Source organism: Halichoerus grypus, chromosome 6 (genome assembly GCF_964656455.1).
Source record: "Halichoerus grypus chromosome 6, mHalGry1.hap1.1, whole genome shotgun sequence".
Taxonomy (NCBI): Eukaryota; Metazoa; Chordata; class Mammalia; order Carnivora; family Phocidae; genus Halichoerus; species Halichoerus grypus.
Genome location: NC_135717.1, coordinates 90,707,522 through 90,723,567, shown reverse-complemented (window position 1 = coordinate 90,723,567; position 16,046 = coordinate 90,707,522). Strand labels below are relative to the sequence as shown.

Here is a 16,046-nt window from a genome sequence, read left to right as displayed (position 1 = left end):
AGGTAGAATAATTGAAGAATGTTTTCATCAAAAGGTGGTTTTTAATTAGTCATAGAGTAAGATTGCATATGGAGGCATGATTTCTATGTTATGAACTATGGCTACATAGTTCATAAATAAATGAGTGAATTCAAACGTTACACTAAGCTTCTTTACATAGAGAAAAATAAATATATCTACAAAACTTTGGGAGTGAAGTGATCCTGGGAAATGTTGGGGAAATATCAAGATTGTTTGATAAAGTATAGAAAGTAAGTTGATGAACAGTCTAGAATTTGGGGCTAAAAAGTTCAAGTTGTTCTTCTGGACAACAAGGAGTCACTGAAGATATGATGAAAAACATCTGAGAAATGTTTTTTTCAATAAACAGGATAGGAAACCACAGTGAGAGGTTAAATAGAGGGAGACCAGAACATCTCAGGAGGACGGTCTAGGAGAAGTGTCAATCTAGGACAGAACATGTGAAAAACCATAAAAACTTGACAACTAAACAAGAGCACAAATATGATGGAGGAACAAAAATTAACTCCAAGTTTCTGAGCTGAGGAACTTAGGAAGCTAGTATGTGGCTCACTGATACTGTGAAATGTAGCAGAAATGCAAGTTTGGGGGGACAGGGGAAGAGATAAATGAGGAAGGGCTGGATATCGGATATTCAACATATCCCCCAATTTCAGACAGGTGATAAATTACCATTCACCATTCATCAGTTAGAGTGTGATTCAAACGTATAACTCTTTACTGCCTCAGCTTTGTTAAGTAAAAACGAAGTTACTGCATGGCAAATATTCACTCAACATTCAACAAATATTCTTCAGTGACCACTCTGGCCTTATCCCAAGATCTGGGAATGCAACAGAAAAGAAAGCAGTCTCTTGTCTGCCAAAGTTGACTTTCCAGTGTGGGAAAGAGAAAATAAACAAGCAAATGATATTATGTCAGGTGCTCAGGAGCGTTACGATGAAAAATATAGGTGGGTAAGGGGGAGACAGGGCAGACTAGACAGTGACATGGTTGCTGTTCTGTATCAGAGAATGTTTTCTGATAAGGAGACATTTAAGCAAGTGTCTGAATGATTTACTCTTCTTGTCTTGGTAACAGGCCATACCCAGGGCACTTGGCAACTTCTCATTTAACATGGCAATTCCCATCAGTCTAAATTCCTGCATAAGCCATCAGACTAGGCCTGAGTGCCAGTTTTAGAATTTGACAAATAAAAGACCTAAATCAACTCCATATCCATTCATTTTCTTACGAAAAGCCATTTCCTTGTGCCCCCCCCACTCATGGCTGCCATCAAATTCCAACCAGTCACTGAGTATCAGAGGTTCTATCAAAAATATGTCTTCTGTTTCAAATGTTAGCCCTTAGCTCAAAAATGCAGCTTTCTTTTTCTTGACCATTACAATGGCCTACTTACTGGGCTATCAGAGGTCAGTGTGACTCCAATCCATATACCTTTCTACTAACAACATTGACTAAGAATAAATAAGAATAAATCTATATATATCTATATAAATCTATAGAATAAATCATATCAGCTGTATAATCTAAAAAACAAAATCCAGTTTAGTACATAAGAACCTTTACAATCTGTCCCAAATTTACCTTTCCAGACTTTTGTCTCAGTATATGACCCCAACCACGCTGAACTTTTGCTTGCCTCTAATCCCCTACTTCTCTACTGTTACTTATGCTTTCTTTCTATGCCTGAAATTGTCAACCTTCCTTTATCTTTCTACTCCATAGCCAAGACTTGAAAAATCCTGTCCTTCCTTCAACACCCACGTTGCTCAACCACATTCTAATCATACCTCTATAATTTCACTTACCACATCATAATCTAATTTCCACCTGAAGGTCTGTCTTCTCTGATGGACTCGTTAGCTCCTGGAGAGCACACCAGGGGACCCCAACCACCCAGCAGAGGATATGACACATCCTGCTGTTTTATACAGAGCTACCAAGTATGTGTGCTGATTATGGAGGGCACAATACAGCACACATCAAAGAGGAGCCTTCCTATCATACATGTCATAGACTTGTATCTTTATTACTTCAATTTTACAACAGATAAAAACAAAGTTTTGATCTAATGAAATCAGTATATTATGACATTTCCGCAAAAGATGGAACTAGGGTGCCTTTCTAATTTACACAAAGGAACCACTAAGAGTGCTTTGTCTGCAAGAAGCCACTCTCTGCCCACTCCCTTTGGATAACCCTTAGCCTCGCCAGGCCTCACATCACACTTCCAGAGACAAGGAGAACTGAGTGGCAGAGAGAAGTAGTTGGCATCATATCTGGCCCAACTTAAATTGAAACATTTCAAACTCAGTAATTTAAAGGACCCATTCTCATGGTAAATCAATTTCTTACCACATATTGAGTGCATATATTCTTAAGATTATAAAAGCCACTGTAAGGGAGATAAAACATTAGACCCTATTTCTGCCTTTAAGGAACTTATAGTCCAATTGAGAAAACTAACCACATACAGCCACCATATAAAAAATCATACGAAAAATATGAATGTTAAATTAATAAAGCCCAGATTATATCTGGGTTACTCTGTAACATTGGGCAAGTCCCTTAAACTCACTGAACCTGGGTTTTTTTTTTTTTTTTTTTGAAAAATTGGAATAAGAAAATCTATCTTCTGACATCACCAAGTTTTTCCAAGATGAAACAATATAATACATATAAATGTTTTACAGAATTTAAAGAGCTGCACAAAAGTATGGAATTGAATCGCAATTTCTATTAAACAAGGAAAGTGTTCGAGTGTGGTCCCTCTGAGATGAAAGTGAGAAGAGGCTGGACCCCCATCCCTTCTCCCTTCCTGTCCTCCCTGCTCCCCCTCCTCCTGCCCGGTACCGAATCACCCACCTCACCTTCTCACCTCTGTGTGAGCCAAGATGGCTCTGCTCAGGGGCATAAGAAGTGAAAGAAATCAAAGGGCATGAAAAGGAGAAAGAGAAGTAGAAAAGGCAAAGAGATCTACGTTCTTCTTACCGCTATGATAATGTTCTCCATAAAACATTTTCTTTAACAGGCTCCTGACAAGTCTGAGATCTTTGAGTTTTCTATCACTCTAGTGACTGAGAACAAATAACCCTTACTAACAGTGGTTTTCTCTGGGGGGTGAGATTACAGGCATCTCTCGTTTCGTATATGATCTATTTCCAAATGTTGTTAAAATGGACATGACTTGCTCATACACTCTGTGAGAGAAGAGAGGTCAAGTTGAAGGGGGGAAAAACTAGGCCCCTGGATTAATTAAAACACAGAGAGAAGAAAAATTTCACATTTAGAAAAATCATGCTGTCTCCAGAATCGCAGTGACTAACAAATATTTCAAGAAGACAATCACATAATGATGCTCCTTTCAGAGGAAAAACCTTATTTATAATGTGGTTTGGTGATTGGGTTGGTCTGTGCCATATTCATTCTCCTTTTTTCTCTCTCTACAGGCACTGCTTTGTTATCCGTGGTTGCTTTTCCCTTGGAAGATTTCTATATAGGCACTCACCATATGATTAACCATATACCGAAAGAGGAGCAGAAGAGGCTGTTCTACACAGCCCTGTTGGCCATCTGCCTTGGTACAGGAGGAATGAGAGCCATCATTTGTCCGCCGGGTGCCTACAACCTTCAGGAGCGTGGGTCCCAGAAACAAATGTCTTTTTTTAACTGGTAAGTCGTACTGGCTAGGAGTGAAATGAGCCTTATGACATTCCTCTCCCTTCTGGGATTTCTCATTGTTTGCTCTCTGGTCCTATTTTGATTGTAGTAATTCGGTGTTTGTCATTGACTGGGCTGGGTCAAGTGACGACATGACAGTGCCTGGGACAGGATTCAGCCAGTAAGTGTGGGGGGCCTATGAGTCAGGCACAGACCCACGCAGCTTACCAGCACCTTCCGGAAACACACTGGCTTGTCATACTGAATAGAAGGTGGCTTTGGAGCCAAATAGGTCTCGACTCTACTTAACACGAGCTATCCGACCTTCTCTGTTAGTCTCAGTTTAATCATTTGTGAAGGGCTATCAATAATACCTCTTCTTGGGTTTTATTAGAGGCAATAATGTGTGTCTTGCAGGCAGAGAACCTGGCACATAGCAGGTGATCATAAATGGTAGCTGTTATTAGTTCTGTCTACACTGTAAGAAGCGAATTTGGCAGAGATTATAAATTCACAGGACAGTGCACAGAGAAGATAAAAAAGAACAAAAAAGTATTTTACAATTTGTTGAAACATCAGCCAGCACTTCTGTTTGGCATTCACTTCACCCTTAACACCTAAAAGAGTTTATATTCCATGAAAATCAAACTGCCTTTCTGTGAATCTTTTTCTCTCTCAGTGAGTTCTTACACAGTTTTATGTGGTTTTAAGGAACCAATTTTTATTATCAAATACGAATTCAAAAAAAAATTTGATCTTAAGGTAGAGTATTTTGTTGTTATTATTCATCAGTGAATGTCAAGTAGATCTGAGAATATTCTTTTGTTCCCTCTTTTCTGTGAAATGAGTTGTCAACATTTTTCTAAATATTCTGTATTTCCAGCAATGTTAGCAATGGAAAAAATCAAGGCACAGACAGAATCAAACAAAATGTTTAAAGAAAATTCATATTTAAAGCATTAAATTAAAAAAAATGTAGCATAAATAATCTCTGTATATATAACCACCCAAGGCAGTCAGTTTCTTTCTTTCCTTTTCTTTCTCTCTCCCTCTTTCTTTCTCTCTTCTTTCTCTCTTCTTTCTTTCTTTCTTTCTTTCTTTCTTTCTTTCTTTCTTTCTTTCCTTCTTTCTTTCTTTCTTTCTTTCTTTCTTTCTTTCTTTCTTTCTTTCTTTCTTTCTTTCTTCTTTCTCACCCCCTTCCAATTATATTAATATTATAAAGCACTCAGGCCTATTTTGAATTCAGTCCAAATGTCAGAAAATAATGCAGTTTTACCAAAGGTGGAAGGGACTCTTTACTTCCTTATAGCAAATTCTGCCTCCTTGACCTGCCCAAAGGAGAAAGAAAAATCCTTCTTTTTTATTCTATTCGGAGGTTTTAATCCTTAATTAGCAACATCATTTTGATTAAATAAGACTCTGGAGGATTAAGACTGGAGAGCAATCAGTTGTTCTGAAAGATAGCTCTGGAGAATTTATTGTACTGTGGTCTTAGTCATTCAGAGTTGTGTTTAATCAAAGTGACATTTCTCAGTGTTGATTACAAAGGAGACATTATATGAATGAAATATTTCCTTTGGGAAAGGGGGGGACTCCCAATGGGTTTGTACTTTAGGCCTTTAAAGGGGGGATGGGGAGTGGGGTGAAAATGAATTTCTGCAGCAGTGAGGAGCCAGGCCAAATTTAGGATGAACACATTTCAATGTGTCTTATTACTTCCTAATTTCACTAAAATCTCTAATAAAAAGAATCATGCAGGGGTGCCTGGATGGCTCAGTTGGTTGAACATCTAACTCTTGGTTTTCAGCTCAGGTCATGATCTCAGGGTCAAGAGATCTAACCCACATCAGCTCCCTGCTCAGTGGGGAGTCTGTTGAGATTCTCTCTCTCCCTCTCCCTCTGCCCCTCCCCAACACACTTGTGTGCTTTCTCCTCTCTCTCTCTCTCTCCCTAAAAATAAATAAATAAATCTTTTAAAAAAGAAAAGAATCATGTAGAATTTTTAAAACCTAACATTAAAGCACCTAGAAATGTAGGGCGCCTGAGTGGCTCAGTTGGTTAAGCATCTGCTTTCAGCTCAGACCATGATCCCAGGGTCCTGGGATTGAGCCCCATGGAACCCCACATTGGGTTCCCTGATCAGTGGGGAGTCTGCTTCTCCCTCTGCCCCTCCCTCTGCTTGTGCTTTTTGTCTCTCAAATAAATAAATGGAATCTTTAAAAAAAAAAAAAAAGCACCTAGAAATGTGCATGAGGAATCAAGATCTTACTCTTTCATGTGCTAAAGGATGGTAAGCTTCTTGAAGGCTGATCTGGTTGTTTCCATTTTTGGTGGGGTGGGGGAGAGGTTAAGTTTATAGTACCAGGCTGCAGGGAAACTTCTATGGGCAACTGCTTTTTGTAATTTATGGAAAAGAATATTAACTCTATTGCTGTACATACTGCAGGGTGGGTGGCAAGATGGACAGAGACCCTGCTGGGCCGCCAGAAGGCTGAAAGGATCCTGACTCTGTCACAGGAGTTTTCTACTTTTCAGCAAGTTCCTTAACCTCTCTGGGCACCGGTCCCTCATCCACAAAATGGGAATACACTGGACGGTGGTTTAGAGCTTATATATAAAGTATCCTAGCACATCATAGGTATTCAAATTAGGGTAGCTATTGTTATTAAATGACAAATCAGCTAAAATCATTGTCTAAATTCTGGGCAAGAGGGAACACATTTAAGAGGAGGCCATCTCTAAATGGGCAGTGCCTTAATTTAAAATCTATTTCTCCATGTCAAAAATGCCTCTAGAAATTACAAGCTGGGTTAATATAATGAATTTCAGTAGTGTCTTTAAAAAACAGCATACCACTTGAATCTGTACCACTTGAAGGCTGCATCCAGTTCTATTTTCAGCACAGATGTCAGATGTTCCTAGTTACAGGACCTTTAATGAGATGTGTCATTGCATCTATACCACCTAAAGCTTCCCAGTGATTATGTTAAATAGTATAGACTGGAAGTCTCGAACATTGAAAGCACCACTTCCGAGTAGAGCTGCCAAATGTAGGTGAGAAAACCACTCCCAGCCAACATTACCATCTGGTACTGGATCTTCCTCAACTATGCACCTTATTGAAAGAATAAAGCTAAACTCCCTAAAATCAAGAGGCATAATAATCTTCCAACATCCTTGTGCCGTTATCTAGATTAGAACCTGGCTCTTCCAGCATTTTCCAAAATCTGAGGTGTGTAATTAAGAGTCACCACACTGGAGATCATCTAGGTAAATACACCTGTGCAGTATCTTTTCTAGAAACAAAAAGAAAGGTGGATAATTAAGTCTGTCTATAACCATAATTTTAAATTCTACTGCAATTAACTTCAAATCTTGCTTCCACATTTCTCTACTTACTTCACCTGGTAATTTGCATCCAATCTGCATATCATAGTCTGTTCCTAACTAGTTACCAGAGTGAATTATACATGATTTAAAAGTCCAAATAGAATATTGGTAGAGTTCTTGAAAAAAATCTGGAGACTAACTTATTCTATCCCAGAAATTTTGAATAGCTGGTACTCAGATTGACTCTACATAATATTTGTCTCACACTAAAATATTCTGATGTTAATACTTACTTGAATTTAATAGCTTTTTCTTAAGGAAACACTAAAGGTAAAAATTTATTATCCCACGGAATGTTTTTTCAGAAGCTGTTTTAATATTCACTTGAGTGTTGCTTGAAAGCAGCAATTCTCAATCTTAGATGGACATAAAAGCTACCTGAGGACTCTTAAAAATACTGATTCCTGGGCCTTGGCATCAAAGGTTCCATATATATTGGTTTGAGGGAAGATCCAGAGACCAGGAATTTTTTTTTTTAGCTGCCTAAGTAGTCAGGTTTAAGTACTACTACTCTCAAGCAGTTGTCTGATTTTGAGAATCACTTAAGGGTTTTATTTTAAAATGTTTCCTAGACCCCACCCACAACTTCCAAGATCAGAATTTCCTGGAAGCATAGCTGGGAAATGTATACCACTTTTATCAAGTGCTTCAGAATTTTGAAAACAATTCAAGATATAAGGAAAGGAGATACTAAGGTGGTCTAGAGATAACTTTGAAAAGAAATGGAAGTGAACATCGTTTGAGTGCATATACTGGATGCTAGGCAACTTTGAAAAGTTTTGATGATTCATAGCTATTTTTCACCATACTTAGAAATCTATCTGATTGAGAAATTCTACCTAATCCTTGAGAAGAGAAACGAAATATGAATCTACTTAATTCTGCAATAGTAAAATCATAATTTATAAGGTACATTTCAGCCAACAAAATCAAAGCAGTTCATGGAATAATTGTATTAATACTCAAAATATCATCTGAGTTGCATACTGAGGAATAGCCTGTAAATAGCTTTAACAAAAAAAATCACTAAACCTTCCAAAATTCTATTTGCATGGGTTCTAGCCAAGCTTAACAAATGCTACCTACCCACTCTAATAACAACAGACACCTCCTTCTTTACTTTTGCCAAAGTTGTAAGCTTAGGGGAAATACACTCAGAATTCCTCTCCAACATATAATTGTGGAAACCAAAGAAAATTGAGGAAAAAAAGAAAGAAAGGCAAATTTCTTACATGTCCTACTGTTCCTTCTTTTTCTTAAGCCCTGCTTGGTCGCTTTTCAACTTGGTAGGTACATGACTAAGGACTTATTTTCATCAGTAAACATGCAGTGGTCTAAAAATCTTAAATAAAGGAAATAAGAAAATGATATACAGGAACAACTGTTAGGATTAGGATGTTGGCCAAAAAAAAAGGTGGGGGAGGACCCAAGAGAGAAAAGGAATGAGAGTAAGTTAAAAGAAGCAGAGGCAAGGAAAGCAAGAGAGAAAGAGTGAGACATTTTCCTAAATTTCTTAATTAAAAATATACTTTTTACCTTAATCGTGCTGTCTATTCACCAAAACCAACACTCGTCCTTTATTAAATGCCTTTTCTTTAACTGCAGTGTTGAAAAAAAATTATATATAAAAAGTATCTAGAACTGCAAAATTTCCATTTGCTTCTTCTTTCTCTAAATTCATGGCCGCCAGAGTATTCTTTGAAGTACTTCAATGGGTCAATGGTTATGCTAAAAGAAACAACCATTGACAACCACCATCCACCAGGAAATCAGCATCCAAGTGTTTCCTTGACTTTTCTAAACAGTTCAATTTTATCCCATTGAAGAACCACAAATCCCCTGGTGAATTATCTCAATATTGCTCAATGCAGAATAAAATATTCTCCCCGAACTCTGTACATTGTCCACTACTACCACGAAGACCTGAGAGCTTGCCTTCCCTCTTGGTATCTTCTCGGGTTAAGAAAAATCAATTTAAACCATTTTCCCTAAAATCACTGAAAATAACTCACGTATGTCAAAATGGGGCAGCCTAAGAAATAACAAAGTATTTGAGTGACTTTAATCATGATTACTAAATAAGTTAAGGCGAATGTTTAAAAGAAATAATCTCAAAAGGATTGCTGAGATTTGCAGCAACAAGTTTCTTTTCCTTATTTGTATTCAATACCATAAAACCACGAAAACAAACAAACAAAAAAATTAGACTTATATGTAATCCCAGTTATTTGCAGTTCCCAATCTGTATTTAAAAGTAGACTAAAGAAACATATTTTTACCGCTGCTTTCAATTTTCCTTAATCACTGGTATTTATTTTGCTTTAGTGCTTTGCTCTCTGACTTTCTGTGTGAGAGGTGCTTTATATACTCAATTTGCTAGTGAGCTATGAGATGAAAGGAGCCTTAATGGTGAGTTTGAAGACTGTGGCTTTTTATTTCTTTTATTTTGTTACAGTTGAAACATATACAATTTCACCCTTAATTATCTATGGCTTATCCTGTCCAGGGATCAATGAAGACATATAGAAAACATGCCTGTACTAGGTAATTCTTCCAGAAAATTACACAATCAAATAGGTTGGATGGCATTTGTTAAAATACATTTAGTACTTGGTGTGAAATCTCTTCCTATACCTAGCTATTCAACACCATAATTCTTTTGTTTCTAACTACCTTTCACAAGATTTAAGTCTTGGAATAATTGTAATTTTCCTTGACCCTCTTTAGAGCGATTTAGTTTACATCACCATGTGGTGTTCTGCGGAGCCACACAACATCCTCTTGGATTTTCTCAGCCATATTGAACATTTAAAAAAAGAGTTTCCTACAGATTGAAAGAACTGTAACGCTGCGGCAGCTCCAGCTTCTCTCAGTTGCTTCAGCCACAACTCAAGCGTGCAGCTTGCAACAGCATAACAGGATGACCCGAGACTGAGCCTAGGAACTCCATCCAGTTGTCCTACAAAACTCTAGCTTTGTGTCTCGCCTGCACTGTGACAAGTTTCTGGTAGTGGATTATAGTAAACCAGTTTCCTCAGCATGGCCCTGTTTGATGTCTGATTACTTTCCTAGGTCAATTTTTGAAAATTTGTTTTTATATGTTCTTGTTTGATCACTTGGTTTTTATGAGATGCCATGTTATTCATCAATTACTTATTTACTATCCCTATATTGTGGGCTTAGAACCATGTCATGTGCTGTGGAGACAAAGAATAGGGTGTTGCTGTCAGGGATCTTACAATCTGTGAGAAGACAAAACTGACAAAAGTGAAATCATTGCAGAATGGATTGTTTTAGAAGTTCAGAGAATTTCTATTCAAGAGAATATTGAATGAAGGAAAAGAGACTTGACATTAGTTAAGTGAGAAAAGGTATAGGAATGGGGGCACCTGAGTGGCTCAGACGGTTAAGCATCTGCCTTAGGCTCCCGTCATGATCTCAGGGTCCTGGAATCAAGCCAGGTGGGCTTGATTTCACACCAAGTGGCGGGCTCCCTGCTCATCGGGGAGTCTCCTTCTCACTCTCCCTCTGTCCCTCCCCCCACTTGTGCTCACTCTCTCTCAATAAATAAATAAATAAATAAATAAATAAATAAATAAATAAAATCTTTAAAAAAAAGTTATAAGGAGGCATCTTTGAGCTTGCTGAGTAGACAGCATGAGCAAAGCTCACCCTCCCGAGTTGAAAAAATTTATGGACAAGAAATTATCATTGAAATTAAATGGTGGCAGACATGTCCAAGGAATATTGTGGGGGTTTGATCTGTTTGTGAATCTTGTGATAGATGAATGTGTGGAGATGGCAACTAGTGGGCCATAGAGCAATATTGGAATGGTGGTAATAGGAGGAAATAGTATCATCATGTTAGAAGCCTTGGAACAAGTATAAACAATGGGTGTGTTCATCAGAAGAAATCAACTGCTTCCACATGTCTTCTCTCCATAGTACCTGTTTTACTACAATGTAAAAATCAGGTCGTGTGCATTTTCATATTGAACTTTTTTGTTAAATAAACTTTTATAAGAGTCAAAAAAAAGTTATAGGGATGAAAATGAGCAACCATGTTTATAAGACAGCAAAGGGACAAGGCTAGCTGAGCACATGTCTCATTTCCAAATATACATCACACACCTATTTCCCTCTCTCCCTTGACTTTGCTACCCCCACTCCAGTTCACTCCTAGCTCTCCTCCAGACTACAGTAGCCGTAATCAGTCTCCTTACCAGGCCCTATGCATAGATCTGGCACAATAATCCTTTCTTTTTTCCATGTAAAAGAAGATCATTTCAGCCCCATGATCAATTGCCTTCAAATGGCTTCCCAGTGTACTCTGGGATGATGACCGGAGCCAAAGGCAGACACTTAACCAACTGACCCACCCACATGCCCCAAATTCATGTCTTTTGAGCACCATTCCAAAGAGAAAAAACAATATTTATAATTAATAATATATAAAACGTGGTGAGAAGGATGAGTGAAAGGTAATTTCAAATGTTAAAGCTTATATTAATGAGGAAATGGTGGTGTCATGAACTTAGACCTGGAAAGAAGTATAAAAAGAACACATAGTCAAGTTGACCTCTTCTTAGAGGCTGCACCAGGACAGATGGTTCCTACTCATGGCTCTCCAATAACACAGCTGTGAGAATTCAATTGAATCAGTTCAGGTCTCCAATGCTAAAATATCTTCTCTGAAACAGACATGGAAAATTTCTGTGACCTTGGGTTAGGGGAAAACTTCCTAGATACAACAGTAAAAGCATAATCCTTAAGAGGGGAAAAAAATATTAATAATTGGGCTTCATCAAAATTAAAAATTTATGCTCTCCAAAAGACACTGTTAAGAAATGAAAAGACAAGACACAGACTGAGAGAAAATATTTGCTAATCATATATTTGATGAAAGACTTGCATCCAGAATATATAAAGAACTCTTAAAACTCCATAATAAGAAAATAAACAACCTTGTTTTGCTTTAAAGTGGTAAAAGTTTTGAACAGCAATTTCACCAAAGAAGATATATAGTCATTAGGGAAATGCAAAATAAAACCACAATAGGATACGAACACACATCTATTAAAACGGCTAAAATTAAAGACTGATCATACCAAGTGTTGGCCAAAATGTATTAGAGATATTCGAAGGAGTTATTAGAACTCTCATACACAGGTTGCAGTTGATGCAAAATGTTACAATTACTTGAAAACCATTTGGAAATTTCTTAAAATGTTAAATATTCATCTACTATACCATCTAGCCATTCCACTCCTAGGTTTTTTTCCCCAAAGAAAATGAAAGTCTATATCTATATGAAGACTGGTATGCGAATGTTCATAAGAGCATTATTTGTAATAGCCATAAGTTGAAAAAACTGTCCATCAACAGATAAAGAGATAGATGAATGTGGTATATTTATGTAATGGAATACTATTTGGCAATATAAAGGAATGAACTGATAAAAGAAAAAAAACATGGATCAATTTCAAACTAATTATGCTAAATGAAAGAAGCCAGATAAAAAGAGTATTTTTTTTTTTCTTCAGTACACTCCACACCCAACATGGACTTGAACTCACCACCCTGAGATTAAGAACCACAGGCTCTGGCAACTGAGCCAGCCAGGCACCATGTTCATGACCAACCTCAAGTGGTCCCTTAGCATTACCTAGCAAGTAACCCGTATCCAATCTTTCTCCTCCTCCTCCTTTAGATGAGTTCTAACCTTTTCTTTTCTCCTCAAACCTTCAATATCCTCTCCCCATAGCCATTCTTACCGGTTGACTCTGTTTCTTCTTTCACTTAGAGGAAGAAAGAAAAAGGAAGGGAAGGAAAAGGGGAAGGGAGGGGAGGGGAAGGGAGAGGAGAGGAGGGAAGGGAAAGCAAAGGGATGGAAAGGGAGGGAAGGGGAGGGGAGGGAAGGGAACAGAAGGGGAGGGGAGAAGAGGGGAGGGAAGAAAGGAGGGTAGGAGGGAGTGAGGAATGAAGGAAGAAAAGAGGGTAGGAGGGAAGGAGAGACAGAGAGGAAGGTAGGGAAGAAGGAAAGAAGGAAGAATGGAATAATTAGAACAGGTAGAGGAAATGCCATAGGATGAGCCTGAATGGTCACACTCTTGACAGACCCATCCCCTAGAGTCTGGGCAGAACCTGTGACCTGACTCCTCTCAATAGAATATGGCAGAGACAACAGGATATCAACCCCTGATTATGTTGTTATATGGCAAAAGTGAAGGGATTTTGCAATATAATTAAAGTCTCTAGGGGCACCTGGGTGGCTCAGTCAGTTAAGTATCCGAGTCTTGCTTTTGGCTCAGGTCATGATGTCAGGGTCATAGGATCGAACCCCTCAGCCTCCTTGCTCAGCAGGGAGTCTGCTTGAGGCTTTCTCTCCCTCTCCCTCTGCTCCTTCTGCCACTCGCACACTCTCTCTACCTCTCTCTCTCTTTCTCTAAAATAAATAAAATCTTTTTTTAAAAATGTCTCTAATAATTTGATTTTAAATTAATCAAAGAAGAGATTATCCTGGAATCCTGGGTGGGCCTGATCTAACCAGGTAGGCCCTTTAAACCTTAGTGATAATGTTAAGTGTTCTAAAATTTGGATCTATTAGTGTTTGCCCAACTGAAAAATTTATCAAAACTCATAAAACTATATATTCAAGCAGGTATTTTATTGTATCTAATTTAACCTCAATAAATTTGTAAAATTAGTGTTAAGACCCCTCCTCTGCAATGGGATTCTAATAGCAGGGATTTAGACCCAATGAAAGGTTGAGAGACATAGATTATGTCCCCAAAATTACAAACCAGACTACTGCTATAGGTACTATTCATTAGACATATTTGATTAAGTATTGTCTATGGCTTCTCTAGTTCCACAACACTTTTTTAAAAAAAAGAAGTCTAATAAACAATATTCACAAATTCTAGTTCAGCTAACAGGCCACCACCTCATAGCTTACATTTATATCAAAGCATTAAAATTAGCAATTGTTCTCTGAAGTAACTGAATGGTCTTTTTATTTCTGTCTGTCTATGTATCACAGGTTTTGTTGGATCATGAACCTGAAAGCAACTGTTGTCTTTCTGGGAATATCTTACATCCAGCACTCAGGGGCCTGGGCCCTGGTTTTACTCATTCCTTTTATGTCTACACTTATGGCTTTGATAACTCTTCATATGATGCACTGTAACTTGATTTATCAGCCAGAAAAATGTAAGTAAATCATACTTCACATTATTTTTTTTATTTTTATGGTTTTCTTGATCTACTTGATCATCTTCATCTTTGATCCCCTGTAACTTCTCTTTCAACTCACAGAATTTGTGGATTTTGCTAGCTACTACACTTGAGAGCAACAAAATCTGCAAGAATATCAACGATCTCTAACATCTTTTAGGTTTCCCTTGTTCAAAACAGTTTAATAATTGGATGCTTTAAACAAAAACAAAAGTAAAAAAAATCATCTATGCACGCTCAGCTTCAACTATCATCAACTCCACTCACTCTCTCCCCAACCCACCTGGTAATTTTGAAGCAATAATAAAATATTATAGCATTTCTAAGTGAAATAAGGCAGTCAGAGAAAGACAAATACCCTACAGCCATACCACTCAGATGTGGAATTTAAGAAAGGAAACAGATAAACCTATGGGAAGGGGGAAAAGAAAAAAAGGAGGAAGGGAAACAAAACATCTATTTAGACAAAGATAGAGAAGAAACTAAGGGTGGATGGAGGGAGATGGGTGGGGGATGGGCTAGACGGGTGGTGGGTATTAAAACGTGCACTTGTTGGCATGAGCACCGGGTGTTGTATGTAAGTGATAAATCACTGAATTCTACTCCTGAAACCAATATTGCACTGTGTGTTAACTAAAATTTAAATTAAAAAAATTGAAAAATAAAAAATATTATAGTATTTCATTTGTGTGCAAGTGTGTAAATGACATACTTTTCTAAAAAACATATTCGCACGTCATTATTACATACACACACACACAATGAAAGAGAGAGAGAGAATTTAATACCATTGAGTATCTGTTCACTGTTAAAATCTGTTTCCATTTTTTAAATTTGTGTATTTTGTTTTGTTCGAATCAAATCCAAATAAGGTCCATACATTCCAAATGGCAGATACGCCCCTTACGTCATCTATATTCCTCTTTCATTTCTATTTTTTTTTTCATTTTTTTAAAGAAATCTGAACATTCCACAGAGCATTTCTCATAGTCTGGATTTCACTGATTATATCCACATGTTGTCACGCAACAGGTGTTTCTCCTTCTTAATTCCTTTTAATTATCTGAAAGACCTAGATGCTTGATCAGATTAAGATTTTTTTTTACATAATTCCTCCATAGATGGTTTATGTACTTCAATGAAGAGGAGAGACGTCTGATTATCTGTTTTTACAGTATCAGCACCCACTGATAATTTCTGCTTAAGTCCATACTCCACTGTGGATTGCAAGGCAGTGATAGTCTATATTTATTCCTCCATTATTAGCTGAAGTAAATCTATAGAGAGAAATAACTCCTCATTAACTACTCAGTTACACAGAAGTATAGTTTATATAAGAAAAGGAAAACAAATGTTTAATTCTTTTCCTCTATTTTTTAGACTTTCAAATTAATGAGTTGAGATTCAGGATCTTCCAGAGGTGACCTGTTGGATGATTTTTTTTAACTATTATTATTAATTTATGGACTTAAAATTTTCAATAAGTTTCGATCCACTGCAGTTGTCGATGCTCAAATTGTTCTATATTTGGGCAGTGAGGTCCCCTTTGTGTTGGTGTCTGACTCGAGTCCTTCAGACAAGCCTCTGTTGTCTTTAGTGGCTTTCTTGCTTTCTGGTATAACAACATATTCTGTGGTCATCATTTCTGCCCTGAACTTAGAATCATCTTTCTCCAAAAAAAAGGGTGTTTCCTTCCCACGGATAATGGTATTTAGAGACTATAATCTTGGCTATGG

General features: G+C 37.4%; 1 protein-coding gene and 1 pseudogene across 1 annotated transcript in view; both read left to right on the top strand.

The window, feature by feature from the left end:
* The first annotated feature begins 960 nt into the window (after positions 1-960).
* SLC15A5 (solute carrier family 15 member 5) overlaps positions 961-16,046 on the top strand; it is a 78,517-nt gene continuing 63,431 nt past the window's right edge. Inside the window, exons 1-3 of the mRNA XM_078074161.1 lie at positions 961-973; positions 3,474-3,696; positions 14,117-14,286. Coding sequence (XP_077930287.1) covers positions 961-973; positions 3,474-3,696; positions 14,117-14,286 — 406 coding nt within the window. The remainder of the gene's footprint in view (positions 974-3,473; positions 3,697-14,116; positions 14,287-16,046) is intronic.
* Positions 10,462-10,962, top strand: LOC118528141 (small nuclear ribonucleoprotein G pseudogene; annotated as a pseudogene).